Source organism: Suncus etruscus, chromosome 18 (assembly GCF_024139225.1).
Source record: "Suncus etruscus isolate mSunEtr1 chromosome 18, mSunEtr1.pri.cur, whole genome shotgun sequence".
Taxonomy (NCBI): Eukaryota; Metazoa; Chordata; class Mammalia; order Eulipotyphla; family Soricidae; genus Suncus; species Suncus etruscus.
Genome location: NC_064865.1, coordinates 2,633,026 through 2,655,006, shown reverse-complemented (window position 1 = coordinate 2,655,006; position 21,981 = coordinate 2,633,026). Strand labels below are relative to the sequence as shown.

Below are 21,981 nucleotides of genomic sequence, written 5' to 3'. Positions count from 1 at the left end.
TGTTCATGGCAGTCCTCAGAGCAGAGGTGATACTCAGGATGGAACTGGGGTTGGCCTATGAACGCAAGTGCAGGGGCTAGAGCGATAGCACAGCTGATGGGGCATTTGCCTTGCACACGCCAACAAAGGTTCAATCCCAGCATCCCATAGGGTCCCCCTGGGCCTGCCAGGAGTGATTTCTGAGCGCAGAGCCAGGAGTAAAATCCTGAGTGCTGCCACGTGTGGCTCAAAAGAAAAAAAGGCAAGTGTGTCACCTATTGCATTGTCTTTTATCTTTTTAGAGATGAGGGAAGTGGGGGAGAGGAGAGGGATGGGAGCAATACTTTTGGATTTTTTTTTTTTTTTTTTTGGTTTTTGGGCCACACCCTGTGACGCTCAGGGGTTATTCCTGGCTATGCGCTCAGAAGTTGCTCCTGGCTTCTTGGGGGACCATATGGGAGCCGGGGGATCGAACCGCGGTCCGTCCTAGGCTAGCGCAGGCAAGGCAGGCACCTTACCTCCAGCGCCACCGCCCGGCCCCGGATTTTTTTTTTTTTATTGTTATTTGGGCCATGCCCTTCTGTGTTCAGATTTCTAGTGGCTCTGTGATCAGAAATCACTCCTCTTGGAGGCCAGAGCAATAGCACAGCAGTAGAGCATTTGCCTTGCATGCAGCCAATTCAGGACAGATGGTGGTTCGAATCTCAGCATCTCATATGGTCCCCTGTGCCTGCCAGGAGCAATTTCTGAGTGCAGAGCCAGGAGTAACCTCTGAGTGCCCTCGGTGTGATCCTCTAAAAATTCACTCCTTGTGGTGGTGCTCAGGGGATCATATAGTATATAGGGGATTGAATTTAAGTTGGCTGTGTGCAAGGCAAGCACCCTACCTGCTGTACTATTGCTCTGGCCTCGGAAAGGAGTAATCATAGATGGGTGTGTCCCCAAAATTAAAAAAAAAAAAGTAAGAAGGAAGCGTCAGTGAGAACCCAGGCAGGGTCTCAGACTGGGCCTGTGTGGTTGAGTCTCGGGGTCCCACACAAGGCAGCGTGGCTTGGCGTGGCTTAGCATGGTGTCTTGTTCTCAGGCAGCGGGAGTCCCGCAACCCTCTCACCTTTCAGCGTGGCCTCTAGGACTAGAGATGTTTTCCCAGCATCAGTGCCAAGATGCTACAAAACCAGGACTTTCAGTTCCTGAGCTGCAGCCATTCAGCCTTTTCTCTCTCAGGCCCCACTTCACACTAACTCTCTAGGGTTCAAGGTCAGAGATGTGGAGGGGAGAAAGAAGAGAACAGAGGCGAGGGCAGGGGAGACTACAGAACCAGGGATGGGGGACAGAGGGAAGACACGGTCCCACACCCAACTCTGTTCTGCAGGAAAATCAAGGGGAGAGGAGTGGAGGTGCTCTGGAGGGCAGGGAGCGGCAGTCTTACCGGCTTGATGTCCCGGTGCAGGAAGCCCACCGAGTGGATGGCCTCGATGGACTCCAGGATCTGCTTGCCCAGCCGCAGTGTGGTGCTCAGTGTGAAGGTGCCCCGCGGCTGGCTGCGGCGCAGGTCGGCCAGATTTCGGCCCTGGTGTAGAGGGGACCCTCAGATGCTATCCTGACCTCCCACACCCCACCCTGCCAGGACTCTGCCCCGTCGGGCCCCCAAAGGCTCATGCCCACCTCCTGCTCCTGCTGAAACTTCTGTTTTCATCCTCGATCCCCACCCTGGGCCCAGTCAGCCAGACAGCCTGGCACTCACCTGCAGTTGCATCACCACATAGTTGAACTTCTCGTTGCGACCACAGCCAATGAACCTGCACACATGGTCCTTCCCTGAGGGGCACAGACCAGAGGCTCCCAGCTCTTCCTCTTTCCACAGTCCTTTCCTCCCTCCCTCTCTCTTCCTTCCCTCCCTTATTCCCTCCTTCCTTCCTCCCTTCCTTCCTTCCTTCCTTCCTCCCTTCCTTCCTTCCTTCCTCCCTTCCTCCCTTCCTTCCTTCCTCCCTTCCTTCCTTCCTCCCTTCCTCCCTTCCTCCCTTCCTTCCTTCCTCCCTTCCTTCCTTCCTTCCTTCCTTCCTTCCTTCCTTCCTTCCTTCCTTCCTTCCTTCCTTCCTTCCTTCCTTCCTTCCTTCCTCCCTCCCTCCCTCCCTCCCTCCCTCCCTTCCTTCCTTCCTTCCTTTTCTTTCCTTTCTTCTCTTCTTGTTTTTGGCCACGCCCAGTTATACCCAGCTCTTAATCCTGTCTCTGTGCTCAGCAATCACTTCTGGAAGGACTCAGAGAAAATGCCAAGGATTGAGCCCAGGTCAACCATATGCAAAGCAAACACCCTATTTGCTTACTATCACTCTGGTCATACCTGGGCTTCTTAAATATGTACTTTGATGCTCAACTACAAAAACTATTTTTGGCAGGGAGAAATTCAGAGATGTTTCGTCATAAATTGCTTTTTTATTTTTAAGTTTTTGAGTCACACCCAGTAGTACTCAGGGCTTATTCTTGACTCTTCTGTGCTCTGGGATCACACCTGGCATTGCTCAGGCGACTATCTGAGGTACCAAGGATTGAACTTGTGTTAGCCATACGCAAAGCAAGCACCTTAACTGTACAATCTACCAGGCCTGGTTTATCATTTTCTTTCAGGACCCTCCAGCTGGATTGGAGTTTGCCAAGCAGGCACTGCAGCCTTCTGAGACCTCCCTCCTCACAGATTCCTCTTCCTCCTAGGCCCCCCCACCCCCAACACTCACACAGCATCCTGGCCCCTGGCCCAGACACCTCACCCTGGTACTACCACCTGGTCTGCTTGGGGCCTTTAGCCACAGGCTCATTCTTCAGCTTATCCAAATCCTAGCACCCCTGGCTCCCCACTGGCTGTTCTCCACCTCTGGCCCAGCCACACACCTTGCAGCTTCTTGAGCACAGCCACCTCCATCTTGAGGACTTGCTTGGGCTGCTGGGCCGACTCCACCTTGAGGGCCACATTCTCCCGGGTCAGCAGGTCCATGGCCTCGTAGATCTCACCAAAGCCCCCACCGCCGATCTTTTTCAGCTAGAGATATGTGGGTGGGGTGCCGGGGCAAGAGTGAGGGGCTAAGCAGTGCCTCGTCCCACCCCCTGCTGGTGGCAACTCCCCTGAGTAGGGGCAAGAGCTCTCTATGGAGGGGGCACTGGTTCCCTTTCTGCACCCACTCCCACCAGGGAGCTCAGCTCAAGGGTGGGCATTCACGCACACACGCACGCACAGATATGCATGTACATTCTCACTCCCACCAACACACTTGTACTCACATTCAGAAGCATGCTCACACATACAAGCTTCCACCTATTCAGAAACACAGGCAAAAGCTCACACAAAAAAAGGTACACACAGACACAGAAATGCACACACAGACAGAATTCACTTGTCTGCACATATAATACATGCATGTGCAGTGTGTGGGTCATGTAAGCACATGTGTATTATGCATACAAGCACTCACACACGTATGCACACAACCAAATGTTAGAGCGGGTGGTGAAAGGCAGGAGCCTGGTACTCTAAACAGACAAGGAGACGAGGACCCTCTGGGACCTGAGCTATAGCACAATGGTCGAGCATTTGCCTTGCATGCGGACCTGGGTTGGATGCCTGGCATCCCATATGGTCCCCTGAGCCTGCGATTTTTGAGTGCAGAGCCAGGAGTAAATCCTGAGCACAGCCGGGTGTGGCCAAAAAAACAAAACAAAGACAAAACCAATAATGGGCCATCTCCAGCAGAAGGACAACCCCTCCTCTCCAGTCACCTCGCCCAAAAGGAAAACCAATTTCCAGGAGGTCCCAGCTTCTTGCAGAGCCCTTGGGGGAAGCAGCCTAGGGCTGGTAGTGTCTCCTGAAAGCTGTCCCCAGCGGGAGAGAGGTGTAGGGGTATATATTCAGGAAAGTGTATTCACTGTCCAGACCCTCACATGCCTAACTGAGCCTCGCAGGGCAGGGGACAGCAGGGGAGACAGTTATTTGCGATAGGCCAAGGTCATGGACAGGGGCTACAGAAGTGGTGAAGGAATGCAGAGGACACACAGTATTGGAGGAAGGACAGCAAGTGGGGAGGCAGCTGGTTAGTCCTTCCCAGAGGCCTTGAGAAGAAGGGTGAGGTGGCAGTGATGGGGTCTTGGGGCAGGGTAGAAGTTACCAAGGTCTGAGGAGCTCTCACTTGGATCTAAGATGTACATCTCAGACCTCACCTCGCCAGGGAGTCCAGCCCTCATGAGAGCTGCTCCCCAGTTCCTACCAGCACCCACCTTTGTGTCCTGTGGCCTTGCCACTCACTAGTGTAGCTGGTCTTGCTAATGAGCCAGGATCAGCTGCCTTTCTCCGAGCTTCCCAATCTGAGCCCTCCTCTAGCATTTATTCAGCTCTTACTCCGTGCCTAATGAATGTTTAATGGCCCAAGATGAATGTCTAAGTGTGAATGGAGGGAGTGGGGCAGGGCAGTGAGAAGACTTCACAGCAACTAAGAATGGGAACCCCCACTGAAAAGACAGGCAGAATGCTGAGAGAGGATTTCAGAAGAGAAAGGGAAGGCTGCTGGGAAACTGGGAAGTTCTTGGGTCTAGGAAGGAAATGAGAAAGAGGAAGGAGAAAGGGATACGAAGACTCAGAATTCCTCACTGCTTGAGATGCAAAGAAGAGCAATCCTGGAGAGCCTCAGACCAAGAGAATGTTGATACATGCCGGAGAAGCTAGTAATGGCATGTTCTCTGGGGAACCTGAAACTCAGGGGAGATTCTGGCATCTTCTAGATTCCTTTGCAGTTTGCTCGTGTGAAAGAACATAGAAGAAAGGGTGAGGGAGATGGAAACACAAGGGTTCTGGGCTTCAGACTGACAGAGTCACCTCAGTTCATGCCCCATGGCTCCTGGCAGAGCAGCTGGAGTGATAGTAGAGGGGTAAGGTGCTTGCCTTGCACCTGGGTTTGAGCTCTGGAACCCTGAACACTAAAAGGAATAATCCTTGAGTAGAGTCAGGAGTAAGCCCTGAGCACTGCTAGATGTCCTTCATTTGCCCCCAACCCCCAAAACAAAAAAGAAATACAAGAAATTAAAAAGCTCCCTTCAGCTCAAGCTGAGGAAGAAAGATCAATCAAGACACTAACTTTGGATGGTGCAGAGTGAGGGACCTTGCTTAGGTTATACTGTTAGACAGGGCAGAGCCATGTTTCATTTATATCCAGGTAATCCAATGTATCAGGATATCCATGGACCGACTGGCAGGTCAAGCACGAATAAAATAGGAGGATGGGCCAGAGAGATAGTATATCTTGCACACATCTGACACAGGTTTGATGCTCAACACAGCATATGGTCCCCCATGCCCTGCCAGGAGTGAGCCCTGGACACTGGCAGGTGTGGCCCAAAACACAAAGCCAACAGACTCCACTCTTCCTTCCTTCCTTCCTTCCTTCCTTCCTTCCTTCCTTCCTTCCTTCCTTCCTTCCTTCCTTCCTTCCTTCCTTCCTTCTTTTTTTCTTTTTTTCTTTTGTTTTTGGGCCACACCCGGCTGTGCTCAGGGGTCACTCCTGGCTGTCTGCTCAGAAACAGCTCCTGGCAGGCACAGGGGACCATATGGGACACCGGGATTTGAACAACCACCTTTGGTCCTGGATCGGCTGCTTGCAAGGCAAACGCCGCTGTGCTATCTCTCCGGGCCCCAAACCTCTACTTTTCCTCCAGAAAGATTGAAAACCTGGGCTAGAGTTGGTGACACATTTTCCTTCACTCTCTGATTCCGATTCTTGGAAAGACTAACCCTGGACAAGAGCAAAGCTGGCTGGGCCACTGACCCAGAAGCAGACAGACCTTAATCCACTGATCTGTCATAAGAATTGAGGAGGTTAATGCATTTCCCTGCCAGTTTCCACACTTTAAAAATAGAACTAATTACAATAACATTGTCTACCCCATAGGTGGTATAGATAAAGCCTTTGGATAGTGCCTGGCAACAGTAAGTGCTCAAATCAAATATTAAGATTTCTTTTTGGTATTAATGTTTGTTCTTCTAAGATTAAGAGCACTCCCTCCATGAGTAAAGTGGGTTTTTTTTTATAATTTATTTGTTTTGATGTTTAAGGCCACATCTGGTCATGGTCCAGGGTAACCCCTGGCTCTGTACCAATAATAATTCCTGGCAGACTCAAGAGACTATATGGGATGCCAGGGATCAAACCTGGGTTGTCTACATGAAAGTGCCCTACCCATTGTACTATCACTCTGGCCCTGTAAGATGTCATTATTATTCCAGGATTGCACCCAGTGCCTCAGATCCTCATTTTCTCCTTCCCTCTGCATCTCTGATGCCTTTTTCTTTTTCTTTTTTTTTTCTTTTTTTGGTTTTTGGGCCACACTCAGTAACACTCAGGGGTTACTCCTGGTTATGCGCTCAGAAGTCACTCCTGGCTTGGGGGACCATATGGGACACCGGGGAATCAAACTGCGGTCCATCCAAAGCTAGCGCAGGCAAGGCAGGCACCTTACCTCTAGCGCCACTGCCCGGCCCCTCTGATGCCTTTTTCTGGGCCTCTGATCTCTGCCTGGCCTCTCCCTCCCCACTCTTTCCACTGGGAGTTGGGTGAAGGGGGCGTCTGACACCCCACCCCTTCTCTGGTTGTCTGGGACAGAGGAGGGAGAAGTGGTAAAGGAAAGATCTGTGGGCCTGACACAAATTATAAGCTTGCTCCCTCCCCCAACTCCCCACACCATGCCATTTCTCTCTCCCCTCATCTTCTACCTACTTCAACAAGGCAGGAGAAATTTGCACTAGGTAAGCATATAAAATCCACCATTTCCTCACCTATTCAATGCAAAAAAAAATAATCCTCTTACTTCCTCCAAGTGACCAGAAGCTAAGTTCTCGGATACCAGAGAACATACAGGATTTTGGAATATCATCCCTCCTCCCCTGGCCACACTCATTCCTCTGATAACTGTCTGAGCTCTTCCTTCCCCAATTATGCCCCTTTCTTCTCTCTCTTCTGCAGTTCCCCCTCTGGACCATAAAAAGCTTCTTCCCTCCAGCCTTATCCTCTCTCCCATCACGAACCAGCTTTCCAGTCTCAGGGACCTCCCTCCCTGGACAGTCCCTGAACTGTTTAAGGGTCCAGCAGCCAGAGGTCCTGCTATGTCTCCATTCTCCATTCTCCTCTTAACTTCTCACCCTGGGTGAGCTGAACCTGCCTTCTAGCTCACCCCTACACTCCCCAACATCAAGGTTCTGTGTTGACTCCTACATTTCTCCCTCCCTTTCCTTCTGCCTGGCTCCCTCCCCTGGTACCCAACCCACAAAGACACACTATCACCCCACAATTAGCCCCACATCCTCCTGCCCACATAAAGATAAAGAGGGTTCCAGGGTGCTCTTGGCGAGGGGAGAGTCGGGGGAGAAGAGGAGGTGGTCCAGGAACTGATTTCCAGAAAGTCCCACTTTGCACACACAGCCTTTCCCCACCAACCCTCACGTGTCCCTCTGCCATCTCGTCCAGCCAGCCCCACCAACCGCCCAGGAAAGCTTGGGACTACAACTCCCAGCAAGCAAAGCACGCTGAAGTGCTGGGCCGGAGAAGCAAGGCACGCTGGGAGTTGGAGTCTCGGCTTGGTGCACCTGCCGCAGGAACCGGCGAGGGGAGGAGGGAGGATGGAGAAGATGAGTGCGGATGCCTGCGGTGGGAGTGGGCTGCGGGGCCTCTCTCCCCGACCCTTTCCTTCCCCGACAGCCTTTCTGTTCTCTGCGGAAGCAGAGGGGGGGCAGAGGCTCCCCGCTGCCCTTCTCCAAGGTCCAGCAGAGAAAGGACCCCCTCCCCCAGCTCCTCTCTTCCCTCCCTCCCCAGCTCTGCAGCTCAGGCCCAGGCATCCAACCAGGAGTTGTTCCAGGCCGGGCCCGACCAACAGGACCTAGCGGGGAAAGGGGGTGACCAAGGCAGGGGGTGGCCGGCGACAGTGCACAGGGGCAGACACAATTCAAGGTCCAGAAGGCATTGTGCAAATGGGATCAGGGGCACCTCCCTCTGGGCAGGGTGAGATGTGGGGGTAAGCACACAGGCTCTCACTCAAGGCTGGGCCCTGCCCTGCCGCCTCCCTCGGCCCTCCCACTGTCCGTCCCCCCTCCCACCCCCCATCCCCCGGGTCACTAACTCACCACCTTCCAGCGATCCTTGACCACGTAGTTGGCCGGCAGGATGTCGGCCTGCTCCCCTCCCCCACTCATGTTGGGCTCGTCCTTAGGAGCAGCCGCTAGGCACTGCATCCGCCAGCCGGAGGGAGAGGGAGGGGTGTCCGCAGGGCCTGCCCTGGGGGGGCCATCTACCTAGGGGGAGTGCGGAGGGGCTGTGAGTGGGGTGAGCTTTCCACCCGGGGCCACCTGGCTGGCAGACAGACAGGAGCACCCCCCCATCCTGGCAGGCAGCCTCCCTCGCCCACTGGGCAGAGGCTGTGGGGGCTCCTGCGGGAAGCGTTGTGCGACGCCCCGGTGGAGGTCAGAAGAGACAAAAACTGCTAAGTGGAGATGGGAAAGGCTCCCCGTGCTGATGGCAAAGAGATGGAACTGTGGAGCTGGGGAAAAGGAGTTTCCATGACGTGCTATATAACATTAGGCAGGGGAGCACCCCAGGTTGGGACTCACCTTGTGGAGGGGAGACTAGGGCCAAGAAGGAACAGTCTAAGGGACTCCCTCTGTGGCCCCAGAGCACCACATATTTGCTGGTGCCACAAAACAGCTCATGGAGTTGCTTGCCCATTGAGGGGTGACCATGAGGCACACCAGCCTCATGCAGACCTGCTCACCCTTGAGTAGGCTCTGGAAGATGGAGCCAAGGAGGAGACCCCAGCTGTAGGGAGGCATAGCCCCTCCTCAGAGGCAGGCCCGCTCCAGCCACACAGTGGAGGTGGGAAGAAAAGGGGGCACATATGGTGACAGCTAGACCAAAACTCTGGAGGGACAAAGTCCAGCTGAATGAAATAGGGGTAGTTGGGGCCTGGAGGGCAGGAATGCCATAGGTTGGGGTTGAGATCCACTGACCACACCTTTCTATGGCTGCTCAGGGTCCACTAGAAGGGACAGAGAAAGTGGAAGGACAGCCTTAGGTATGAGAGTGGGAAGAGGCGGTCAGTGTTCTTAGGGAAATGGAGGTGCAGGTGTCTCTCTGTGGGGGTGTGTGTGCACACCTGTGGGTTGTGTATTAAGATGCGGTTTTGTGTCTTTCGGTGTGTGATGTGCAGGTGTGTAGGCAGGGGTTAATGTGGCTTTGTGAGATTGTTGCCGAGCCAGCATGAGATGGACTTCAGGACCTTTCCTTTCCCTCTTCCTCCTGCACTTTTTACAAGCTCCCAACTCAACCCTCACAATGACTGTAGGTGACCAGATGGAAAAAAGTTTCTCAGTCTGGAAGAAAGGGGAATGAGGGAGGGAGCAAAGTCCCTAGGATACTGTGAATGGGCTGGGTCTCCTCACATGGGGCTTCTTGGGTTCTTGAGTCAAATGTGGGAACCATGGGGCTGGGAAGGTGGCGCTAGAGGTAAGGTGTCTGCCTTGCAAGTGCTAGCGTAGGACAGACGTCGGTTCGATCCCCCAGCGTCCCATATGGTCCCCCCAAGCCAGGGGCGATTTCTGAGCGCATAGCCAGGAGTAACCCCTGAGCATCAAATGGGTGTGGCCCAAAACCAAAAAAAAATGTGGAACCACCTTCACCAGGTCATGGTGTGCTGTGGACATGTGGGAGGGAGAAAGATTATCATGAGGAAGTAGCTGTCACTCTCTTTGTTCAAATGACTCACTGGACTGCTCCAATCTACATGGGCTCAGAGTACAAGGACTCTGGGGGCATCAAAGAGGCCTTCTTATGCCACAAATGTGGAACTAGTGAAGGCCAGTGAGGAATAGTAGAGCCTAGAGTGAAGGTGATGGAGATGGAGGACACAAAGGAAGGAGTAGGAGAAAACAGAAGTCATTCAAGAAGTTGGGAGGGAGTCTAAAGAAGCTGAACCAGGTGACCTCTGTTGGGCCCTCTGTCCCTGGGACGGTGGAGTCTATACGTTAATGGGAAAACTTAGTTTTGCTCCAATTTTACAGATGGGAAAGCCTTAAGAGGAGGAGATGAGGTGGAGAATGGGAACACTGAGGCAGGAGATTAAATGAGAATGGCTTGCTTCTCCCTTGCCTCCATCCTTCCACTCGACTACATTCAGCTCACACTAGAGTTAGGCTCCACAAACTTGAGGAATTTATCGCCCCCTCACCGGGACCTTTTGGATATGTGGAGGGTTGGGTGTGGAGAGGGGGCTTGTGAAGGAGGTCTTGATGAATAGTGGTCAGAGAGTGCACACAGCAAGTGGGGTGTGTGTATTTGTGTGTGTGTGTGTGTGTGTGTGTGTGTGTGTGTGTGTGTGTGTGTGTTAGAGAAAGAGAAGTCTGCCTACCTATGCGACTGAAAACTTTGCTGGTGTGAGCGGATAGGTGTGGATGTGCTGCGATGAGAGGTGTGTGTGAATCTGGGAGTGCCCAATGGAAGGAGTGGAGACCTATGGGGAAGGGGTCATGGAAACAGGTGCACAGAAGTGTGCAAGGGGCCGAGGACGAAGGCAGGCAGGCAGGCAGGCAGGGAGGCAGGCGGGCGGGGACCAGGCTGATGGGACGGGACGAGGGGGGTGGATAAGATACAGACAGCCGAGATGAGGATGACAGGTGAGGGGGCGACGGGAGCGAGAGGGAAGGAATGTGGAACGCAGGGAGGAGGACAGCAGGGAGAGAGAGAGAGCGAGCGAGGCAGAAGAGAGGTTTCTGGAGGGGATCGCGAGCGGCAGCGCGTGAAGGCAGCCCCGGGCGTCGGGGCCCCAGGAGGGCCGTGCGGGGCGGATCTGGGGTGCGTGCGGGCGGGCAGGGCGGGAGCCGGGGCTGGGCCGGCGTCCCCCGGGCGGCCAGGGCGGCGGCGAGGGGCGGCTGGGGCGGCTGCGGGGCGCGCCGGGCCCGGCCAGGCCAGGCCGCCCGATGCGCATCGGCCCCCGCCCGGCCGGCTCACCTGCTCGGGGCCCGCTGCGGCTGCGGCTGCGGCTGCGGCTGCGGCTGCGGGAGCGGCTGCGGGAGCGGGTCGGGCCGGCGCATCCCCCGGGGCCGGGGCGGAGCGGACGGGCGGCTCAGTGCGGCGCGGGGCGGCCCGCTCCCTCCGGCGGCCTCCCGACCCGGACCATCCCGGCCCGGCCCGGCCCGGCCCGGCTCCTCGTCGGGCGGCGGCGGCGGCGGCGGCGGCGGCGGCGGCGCGGGAGCTGCCCACAATGCACCGCGCGCAGCATCAGCACCGCGGCCTGACATCACCCGCTCTGACATCACCGCTGCCGCCCCGCGCCCGGCCCGCCCTGGCGCCGCGCGGGCTCCGGCTTTCGGGGCTGCCGCCCGGCCCTGCGCTCGGGGATCGCCCCCTGACAGGCTCGGGGGGCCCTCTAAGGGCTGCCGAGAGGGATTCGGACCCTTCTGCTGGCAAGGCAAGCGCCTTCCCTCCATGCCATCCCTGCTTCCCCGGACCCTTGGACCTCGCCTGCACTGCTGCGCCTCTTCTCCTCTCCGCTCCCCCTCGCCCCTGCCTCCCACTCCTCACCCGTCCCCATCAGCCTCTCCATCGCCCGGACCTGCATGTTTTCCTTTACACCCTAAGCTCCTCTTAGCCTCCCTGACCTTCCATGCCACATGGCGCCTCACATACCCTTGGCTTTTGGGCCACACCTGGCAGCGCTCAGGGGTTCCTCCTGGCAGACTCGGGGACCCTATGGGATGCCATATGGGATTCGAACCGCCTTCCTTCTGCATGCCGGGCAAACTCACTACCTCCCTGCTATCTCTCCAGCCCTCTCTACCCTCCTTCATGACTCCAACACACACAAATGCTCACTTTCCTTCCTCGTGCCACCATCACTGACACTTTTCTCCCATCTGTTGATTTTACCTTTGCCATTGTTCTTTACTTTTTTTTTTTTTAACTAATTTTAATTTTGTTTTCTTTTGTTTTTCCAGAGGTGGAGCCGACTATATTCAGGATTTACTTGAGAAGACAGTATTTGAAAACAGGTCATATGCAGTGACCAAGATTGAATTGCCTTAACTTCTGCACAATTTCTGTAGCAATGTTCCTTACTTCTTTGGTTTGTTTGCTTGTTTGGTTTGGTTTGGTTTCGTTTGGTTTGGTGACCACACTAGCTGATGATATTTCTGGCTCTGGAGTAACCCAGGAGGGACTGGAGACCATATGTGGTACTGGGGATTTGAATCCATGTTAGCCACATGCAAGGTAAGTGCTCCATCTCCTATACTAACTCTCTGGCCAACCATTCCTTGCTCTTATCAGGAGACATGCACTTTTTTTTTAAATACGATATTAAAAATTCTTCCTCATGGGCCTGGAGAGATAGCACAGTGGCGTTTGCCTTGCAAGCAGCCGATCCAGGACCAAAGGTGGTTGGTTCGAATCCCGGTGTCCCATAGGGTCCCCCGTGCCTGCCAGGAGCTATTTCTGAGCAGACAGCCAGGAGTAACCCCTGAGCACAGCCGGGTGTGACCCAAAAAAAACAAAACAAAAAAAAAAATTCTTCCTACAGGAGTTGGAATAATAGCACAGTGGGTAGGACATTTGCTTTGCACATGGCCAACATGGGTTCAATCCCTGGCATCCCACATGGTCCTCTGGGCAGTGCCAGGCGCAATTCCTGAGTGCAGAGCCAAGAGTGACTCCTGAGCATTGCTGAGTGTGGCCCAAAATCAAAACAAAGAAAACTACTTCCCAACAATTCTCTTAGAGGATGGAGGATTATTCAATATTTCTGCATGTGCTTTATACTTCTTGTACTTTATATTTTCTGCCTTCCAGATCCTTTCTTCCATGCCTTTTTTTTTTTTTTGGAGGGGTCACACCTGGCAGTGCTCAGGGGCTACTCCTGGCTCTATGCTCAGAAATCACTCCTGGCAGGCTCGGGGGACCATATGGGATGCCGAGATTCAAACCACTGTCTGTCTGCTTGCGAGGCAAATGCCCTACCTCCATGCTATCTCTCTGGTCCCCTTTCTTCCATTCTTTTTTTTTCTTTCTTCCATTCTTAATGCTTTCAGCCAATGCATATCTAGCAACAATAATGATAACAATCATACCAGGAACAGGTTATTCAAATCAGACACTTCTGATTTATAGATATATTAAATCATTTAGTTCTTATAACAACCCAGTGTGTCAGGAGTGATACTGTTCAATACATTTTACAGGTGAGGGAGCTATGATATAGAAAGCTTAAGTAGTTTGCCTCAGGTCACAGTGCTCCAGAGTTCATGCCCCACCCCCTTTTTTGCCACTCCCAGCAGTGCTCAAGGTTTACTTCTGGCTCTGCACTCAGGAATTATTCTGGGAAACTGTATGGGGTTCTGGGGATTGAACCCAGGCTGGCTACATCCAAGGCAAATGTCCTCCCACTATAATATCTCTTTAGTTCCAATTCTTTTACTTTTATTTAATTTTGGGGGCCACATTTGGTGATACTCAGGGCTTATGCACTGGTTTATGTTTAGGGCAGGGGTCTTAAACTCTTGGCCATTTGCGACCCTCCGTACAACATTTTGTGGCCCACGGCCAGCCTTCAAATATTGCAGTATTCGCGATTATTCGCTTACCAAATAATCACAATAAAAATCGCATTATAAGAAAAAATCACATTAAACATTCACATACCCCGAGCAGTTCCGTTCGGGTATGCAAATGTTTAATGCGATTTTTTGCAATTTTTTTCTTACTAATGCGATTTTTTGTTTGTTTGGTTGGTTTTTGGGTCACACCCAACGGTGCTCAGGGGTTACTCCTGGCTGTCTGCTCAGAAATAGCTCCTAGCAGGCACGGGGGACCATATGGGATACCGGGATTCGAACCAACAACCTTAGGTTCTGGATCAGCTGCTTGCAAAACAAACACCGCTGTGCTATCTCTCTGGACCCACTAATGCGATTTTTTTATTGCGAATATTCGGTAAGCAAATAATCGCGAATACTTTGCGCCTAGTGCAGACGTCATTTCCACTGCTCCTGCCCGCTGTCCCTTGCATTATCAGAGGCCTAAGGGAGAGAAGTTTATTACAGAATTAGATTTTGTCATACCTTCATCATGACTTCATCAAAGCCTGCAGTGAAGAGAAAGATTGATGACGAGCACAGACAATTTCAGGAAAAGTGGGAGACGCAGTATTTCTTTGTTGAGCACAGGGGCATCCCCACATGCCTTATTTGCTCAGAGAAAGTTGCAGTGCACAAGGAATACAACTTGAAACGCCATTATTCAACTGAACATGCTGAGGAATGTGCAAAATATCAAGGAAATGAGAGAGCCAAGCGGGTTGCCAGTCTGAAAGCATGTCTAATGAGGCAACAAGATTTCTTTAAGAAAGCAACCAAGGGGCCGGGTAGGTGGCGCTGGAGGTAAGGTGTCTGCCTTGCAAGCGCTAGCCAAGGAAGGACCGCGGTTCGATCCCCTGGCGTCCCATATGGTCCCCCCAAGCCAGGGGCGATTTCTGAGCACATAGCCAGGAGTAACCCCTGAGCGTCAAACGGGTGTGGCCCAAAAACCAAAAAAAAAAACACAACAACAACAAAAAAAAAGAAAGCAACCAAATAGAATGTTGCATCAGTCGAAGCTAGTTACATGGTTAGTGAGATGATTGCTAAGGCAGGGAAACCATTCACAGAAGGAGAGTTTGTTTAAAAAAATGCATGTTACAGGCTGCAAGTATTATCTGTCCGGAAAAGAAAGGTCAGTTTAGGGTTGGTTCAAATCCTGGTGTCCCATATGGTCCCCCGTGCCTGCCAGGAGCTATTTCTGAGCAAACAGCCAGGAGTAACCCCTGAGCACCGCCGGGTGTGGCCCCCCCAAAAAAACAAAACAAAACAAACAAAAAAAAAGGTCAGTTTAGCAAAATCAGCCTTTCTGCCAACACTGTGGCAAAGCACATTTCTGACATGTCAAGTGACATTTATCATCAACTGTGTGAGAAAGCCAAATGTTTTGATGCATACTCAGTTGCTCTTGACGAGGGCACAGATATAACAGACACTGTGCAGCTCACAATTTATGTCCGTAGTGTTGATTGCAATTTTGAATTGACAGAGGAGCTGCTCACAATAATTCCAATGCATGGCCAGACCACCGCTAATGAGATATTTTGGCATCTGTTTGATGCCATTGAGAATGCAGGTTTGCCATGGAAGAGGTTTGTTGGAATAATAACCGATGGAGTGCCATCAATGACAGGGAGGAAAAATGGACTGGTGGCACTTGTTCAAAAAAAACTTGAAGAGGCTCTCTCTCTCCCTCTCCCTCTCTCTCCCTCTCCCTTTCTCTCTCTTTCTCTCTCTTCTCTCTGTCTTCTCTCTTCTCTCTCTTTTTCTCTCTATGTCTTCTCTCTTCTCTCTTTTTTTCTCTCTCTGTCTTCTCTCTTCTCTCTTTTTTCTCTCTCTCCTCTCTTCTCTTTCTCTCTCTTCTCTTCTCTCTCTCTCTCTGTTTTAACACAAGCAAGTAAAGTAATATATAGTGGTCTTCTTTTTTCAATCAGTTCTTTAAAAATAAATAAAAAAAAACTTGAAGAGGAGGGTGTAGAGAAGGCTCTTCACTGCATTATCCATCAGCAGGCCCTTTGCAGTAAATGCCTGCTGTGTGACAATGTGATGTCTGTTGTTGTAAAATGCGTCAACTAAATCAGATCCAGGGGCTTAAAGCACATGAGGTTCTGTGCTTTTTTAGAGGAAATGGAGTCAGAATATGGAGATGTGCTCTATTTCACCAAGATACATTGGCTCAGCAGGGGAAATATCCTGTAAAGATTTTTTTGAGTTGAGAGAAGTGAAAGTGTTCATGGAGAAGGATGGGAATGGCTGTTTCTGAGTTGATCACAAATGGCTCATGGACTTACCTTTTCTTGTTGATATCATACATAAGCTGAATGTACTAAAGATGTTACAAGGCCCAGGGCAGCTTATCAGTGCTGCCTATGACAACGTGAGAGCATTCTCCACAAAACTTGTATTACGGAAATCCCAGCTCTCTGAGACAAACCTTTGCCATTTCCCAGCATGTAAGGAACTTGTGGATGCAGGCATACCATTCAGTGGTGAGAAATATGTTGATGTTGTTTTTAAGCTAGAGAAGGAGTTTGATCACAGATTTGCAGACTTCAAAAAGCACAGAGCCACTTTCCAAATTTTTTTGGACCCCTTTTCCTTTGATGTGCAAGATGCCCCTCCTGTGCTTCAAATGGAGCTCATTGACCTGCAATGCAACTCTGATCTCAAAGCCAAGTTCAGGGAGATTAGTGGAAAAGCAGACATGCATGGGCAATTTTTGAGAGAATTGCCCCTCAGCTTCCCTGAGCACACCATGTGCCTTTTTGGGAGCACATATTTGTGTGAAAAGTTATTCTCCACATTGAACTTCAATAAGTCAAAGTACAGGTCTAGACTTAATGATGATCATCTTCAAGCCATACTGAGGGTCTCAACTGCTTCCTCTCTAAAGCCAAATGTGGTTCAGATTTGTGAGAAGAAGCAATGTCAAGTCTCTGGCAGCAAGGAATTGCAAAAAATGCCATGTTCAGAAGAACTGTTCATGATCTTCACTCAATGTTCTATTCATGTTTAGAAGAAATAATTAAAACTGTTAAGAATGACATTTGAGGACTTTTTTTTTTTTGTGTGTGAAATCCCTTATGCGGCCCTGCCTCATCCCGACTTTGCCTCCTGCAGCCCCCAGGTAAATTGAGTTTGAGACCCCTGGTTTAGGGGGTCATTCTTTTTTTTGTTTTTTGTTTTCTTTTTTGTTTTTGTTTTTGGGCCACACCGGTGGTGCTCAGGGGTTACTCCTGGCTGTCTGCTCAGAAATAGCCCTGGCAGGCACGGGGGACCATATGGGACACCGGGATTCGAACCAACCATCTTTGGTCCTGAATCCGCTGCTTGCAAGGCAAACACTGCTATGCTATCTCTCCGGCCCCAAAGGGTCATTCTTGATGGTACTCATGGTGTCATGTGGTGATGTGGATTGAACTCTGGCCTCCAGCCTACAAAGCATTGAGCTCTCTCTTTAGTGACTTAGTGCTTTCAATTGAATGGTTAGTGAATCTGCAAGAAGCAAGGAGACTTCTCAGAGGAGGTATATTCAACAGTGGTGTAAGGGCCTGGAGAATAGTTCAGCATGTAGGGCACTTGCCATGCAGAGGGCTACCCACCGTTTCCTGCGATACCTTAAGGTACTCGAGTACCTAAGTGCAGAACCAGGAGTAACCCTTGAGCAATGCTCAGGTGTGTCTCCAAAACAAAACAAGTCAACTGCAATTTGAAGGATCAATACAATTTTGTTTTGTTTTGGGGGCCAGACTCAGGGATTACTCCTGGCAGACTCAGGGTACTATATGTGGGGTCCAGGATCAAACTCGGGTTGGCCACATGCAAGGCAAGTATTGCCTTACCTCCTGTACTACCTCTCTGGACCAATTTCATCAATATATATTTTCTGTTAGACAAGTGGATGGAGCCCTGACAGAGCAGAGTCTTCCAGGTTGAGGAAACACCATCAAGTGAATTGGTAAACTCATTGAAAGACCATTATGGGTGTTGTCCTTCATGGTAAGAACACTGGGTTTGCTCCCATCTTGTTTTTTTATTTTTTGTTTTGTTTTTGATTTTGGGGCCACACCCATTTTCACTCACGGGGTTACACCTGGCTATGCGCTTAGAAATTGCTCCTGGCTTGGGGGACCATATGGGAAGCCGGAGGATCAAACCGTGGTCTGTCCTAGGTCAGCCACATGCAAGGCAAACACCATACTGATGCACCACCTCTCCAGCCCCTCCCAGCTTATTTTGGGGATTATAGAAGAGAGCATACTAAATCAGCTAAATGCCCTTCAGAAGCCAAGTCCCATTCCCCCATTCCTTCCTGAGATTCTGAGGGCTGACCACCCTCCACTCCCAGTCTTGCAATTTTCACTGGCTGAAGGAATTGTATCATGCTCAGCCTGATCCTTTCCTGGGCTATCCCATAACCAGTTGATGATCAGCCAGTGAGAACAAAGGTCTGTCTCCCTCATCCCAACCCTAGAAAGGGTGCCCCACTTTCAAAAGTACTTATGAAATCATCAAGCCGAGGCCTCCACTGAGACCTCTAAGCTAAGCTAAACTTCCCCTCTGCCCATCCTGCTTTCTTCATCCTTTAGATGTTGATTCTTTTTTTTTTTTTTTTTTTTTGGTTTTTGGGCCACACCCGTTTGACGCTCAGGGGTTACTCCTGGCTATGTGCTCAGAAATCGCCCCTGGCTTGGGGGGACCATATGGGACGCCAGGGGATCGAACCGCGGTCCGTTCCTTGGCTAGCGCTTGTAAGGCAGACACCTTACCTCTAGCGCCACCTTCCCGACCGACCCCTAGATGTTGATTCTTATCACTTCCCAGGAATCCCTTCGCATGATAATCATTTTCTCAGAGTCATTTTTCCCCTCAGAGTCAATTTTAATTGATTTCCTCTAACTAGGGGTCACTTTTCATCTCCTTTCAATGCTACAATTCTCTCTCTCTCTCTCTCTCTCTCTCTCTCTCTCTCTCTCTCTCTCTCTCTCTCTCTCTCTCGGTCATATCCAGTGGTACTCAGGACTTATTCTTTTTGTTTTGTTTTGTTTTGGGGGGTCACACTCGGCAGCGCTCAGATTCCTCAAAATTCAGAAAGAAGAGACCAGGGAGAGAGCACAGACATCTGGCTTTGTGGTTTTGTGGTCCCAGAGGGCCTCCCCCTATGCTCACACACACACACACACACACACACACACACACCCCAGAGATTGACCAGTACTGTTGGTCCCTTGTCCTAAAACATCTTCCTGGTTAACACAACATTGTTCACAATGGGCCCCATTCTATCTCACTGCCTGGGAGCCCCCCACAAAAAAATTTGAAGCAAACTAGTGACTCAGCAATCCCGAGACTGGGTATTTATTCAAAGGAAATGAAATCACAGTCTTGAAAAGATAATCAGTACTTCCAGATTCATTATTTACAATAGCAAGACAGGAAAATACTGCAAGTGTCCATTCATGGATGAAAGGGTAAAGAAAGTGTGTGTGTGTGTGTGTGTGTGTGTGTGTGTGTGTGTGTGTGTGCGCGCGCACCAAAGGAAGAAACTTGAGAAATAGTACAGCAAGTAATTACATTACATTACAGTTGCATTACATGCAAGTGATCCAAGTTTGATCTCCAGCAATATATGTGGTACTGTGAGTCTTATCAGAAGTGATCTCTGGGGCCGGAGAGATAGCATGGAGGTAAGGCGTTTGCCTTTCATGCAGGAGGTCATCGGTTCGAATCCCGGCGCCCCATATGGTCCCCTGTGCCTGCCAGGAGCAATTTCTGAGCCTGGAGCCAGGAATAACCCCTGAGCACTGCCAGGTGTGACCCAAAAACCAAAAAAAAAAAAAAAAAAAAAAAAAGAAGTGATCTCTGAGGGGCCGGAGATAGCATGGAGGTAAGACATTTGCCTTTCATGCAGAAGGTCATCGGTTCAAATCCCGGTGTCCCATATGGTCCCCCCCCCCCCCGTGCCTGCCAGGAGCAATTTCTGAGCATGGAGCCAGGAGTAACCCCTGAGCACTGCCGGGTGTGACCCAAAAACCACACACAAAAAAAAAAGAAGTGATCCCTGAGCACCATTGGATGTGCCCTCACCCTGAAAAAAAATGAAAAGGAATTTCTCCATTTGTGGTTACATAGGCCTGGAGGGAATTACATTAAATAAAATAAATCAAATGGAGAAAGATTTCTGTAATAACTTTTGTAATGAATTTCACAAATACTGTATACCACTTGTATGTGAATTTTTTTTTTGGATTTTGGGTCACACCCAGCAGCACTCAGGGGTTCCTCCTGGCTCTATGCTCAGAAATCGCTCCTGGCAGGCTCAGGGACCATATGGGATGCCGAGATTCAAACTACCAACTTCCTGCATGTAAGGCAAATGCCTTACCTCCATGCTATCTCTCGCCCCTTGTATGTGGAATCTTTTTTTTTTTTTTTTTTGGTTTTTTGGGCCATACCCGTTTAACGCTCAGGGGTTACTCCTGGCTATGTGCTCAGAAATCGCCCCTGGCTTGGGGGGATCATATGGGACGCCGGGGGATCGAACCGTGGTCCTTCCTTGGCTAGCGCTTGCAAGGCAGACACCTTACCTCCAGCGCCACCTACCCGGCCCCTGTATGTGGAATCTTAAGACAAAAGCAAAACTATCTTAGGGAAAATGGTTCAAAGGACTGAGTGCAGGCTTTGCCTGGAGGAACGTGGTCCACTGAGCACTGTGGGGAGTGACCATTGAAACTGAGCTGGCAAGTAGCCTCTGAACACTGATCCCCCCAAACCAAAGCCAAACAAAGACAAAAACACCTGATTTTGGGCCTGGAGTGGTGGCACAGGCAGTAGGGTGTTTGCCTTGAAAGTTCTAACCTAGAATGGACCACGGTTCAATCCCCTGGCGTCCCATATGGTCCCTCAAGCTAGGAGCGATTTCTGAGCGCATAGCCAGGAGTAACCAACCCCTGAGTGTCATTGGGTGTGGTCCAAAAATCAAAAGAAAGAAAAGAAAAAAACACCTGATTTTATAGACACAGAGAATAGACTGATGATTGACAGAAAGCAGAGACATGTGAGAAGGAAGTTGAGAAAGAACAAATTGAGTCTAGAGCCATAGTACAGCAATGTTGTGTATGTAAACATTTTAATAGGATTATTATGTTACTGACCCTACCCTGATGGGTGATTGTGCCCTACCCTAGGGTGTGACCTGGCATTCTGCCCCCACCCTAGGGTGGTACCTGATTCTGCTCCCACCATTGGGTGGTATCTGATCCCACCATTGGGTAGTACCTGATTCTGGGGCATAAAAGCAAGGGTCTGTGGAAGGCAGGAGGCTTTTTTCCTGGGGCCTATTCTTAGGCCTTTTGGCTTTGGCCTCTTCAAGGAATAAAGAGCTGTTTTCTTCAGAAGCCTGACTGCCTGTTGGCTTTCTTCCCGCCACATTCACCTCAGAACCACCGACTGAACAGGGTAACTGACGTGTGGGTCGAGCTGGAGGAGAAAGGCCTCATCCTCCATCCCTCCCTCAGTCAACCTCTTCAGGGGCTGACTTGCAACACAGCAAGGAGGGCACTTGCTTTGCATGTTGTGTTTTTTTGTTGTTGTTTTGTTTTTGGCTCACACCCAGTAGCCTCAAGGGTTACTCCTGGCTCTACGCTCAGAAGTTGCTCCTGGCAAGCTCGGGGAACCATATGGGATGCCAGGATTCAAACCACCATCCTTCTGCATGCAAGGCAGGTGCCCTACCTCCATGCTATCTCTCCACCCCTCCATTTTTTTTTGGCTTTGCATGTAGTTCAATCCGCAGCATTTCATATAGTCCCCTGAGTCCACCAGACTGATCCCTGAGTACAGAGCCAAGAGTGAGTCCTGAGCATAAAAGGATGTGGCCCCAAACAAAAACATACAAAGTCTCTAAATTCTGGCCAAAAGGGTTTCTGATGCTGTTGGACCACCCTTCCCGAGAGACTGACAGTCATCCCCTCTGTGCCCAGGACTGCAGGCAGCAGGTCACTACAGGTCACACGCCCCCCACATAAGCACTCCCAGCCATCATGTCTGGGGAGATGTGGCCCTGCTGAATCTCCTGGGTTGAGGCAGAGCGGTGCTGCTGACTGTCTCGGTTCTAGCCTGAGTTTGAACGAGACCCGGGACTCGCCAATGTTCCACTTCCTTTGAAAAATACCTCAGAGCCTGCGTGACACATTTCTAGCAGCTAGATTTTACCTACATGACTTTGCTGCAGGGTGGGGGGCCACCAGGCCTGCATCTAGGTGTGCATGGAAGACATGCAATGCTCGAACTTGAAATGAGGGTCTGACACGGGCCAGGCCTGGGCTCCAACCCTCTGGGCTCTCTCTGCAGCCACC

General features: G+C 50.9%; 1 protein-coding gene across 2 annotated transcripts in view; it reads right to left on the bottom strand.

Moving 5' to 3' along the window:
• TTBK1 (tau tubulin kinase 1) overlaps positions 1 to 11,067 on the bottom strand; it is a 41,839-nt gene extending 30,772 nt beyond the window's left edge. Inside the window, exons 1-5 of one of the 2 annotated variants that reach the window (XM_049765479.1) lie at positions 11,007 to 11,067; positions 8,132 to 8,299; positions 2,866 to 3,013; positions 1,724 to 1,797; positions 1,409 to 1,549 (exon numbers count right to left, since the gene is read on the bottom strand). In XM_049765479.1, the coding sequence (XP_049621436.1) occupies positions 1,409 to 1,549; positions 1,724 to 1,797; positions 2,866 to 3,013; positions 8,132 to 8,239 (471 nt within the window). In that variant the 5' untranslated portion in view covers positions 8,240 to 8,299; positions 11,007 to 11,067. The remainder of the gene's footprint in view (positions 1 to 1,408; positions 1,550 to 1,723; positions 1,798 to 2,865; positions 3,014 to 8,131; positions 8,300 to 11,006) is intronic. The other variant, XM_049765480.1, reaches the window with a different exon arrangement.
• Positions 11,068 to 21,981: the final 10,914 nt, after the last annotated feature.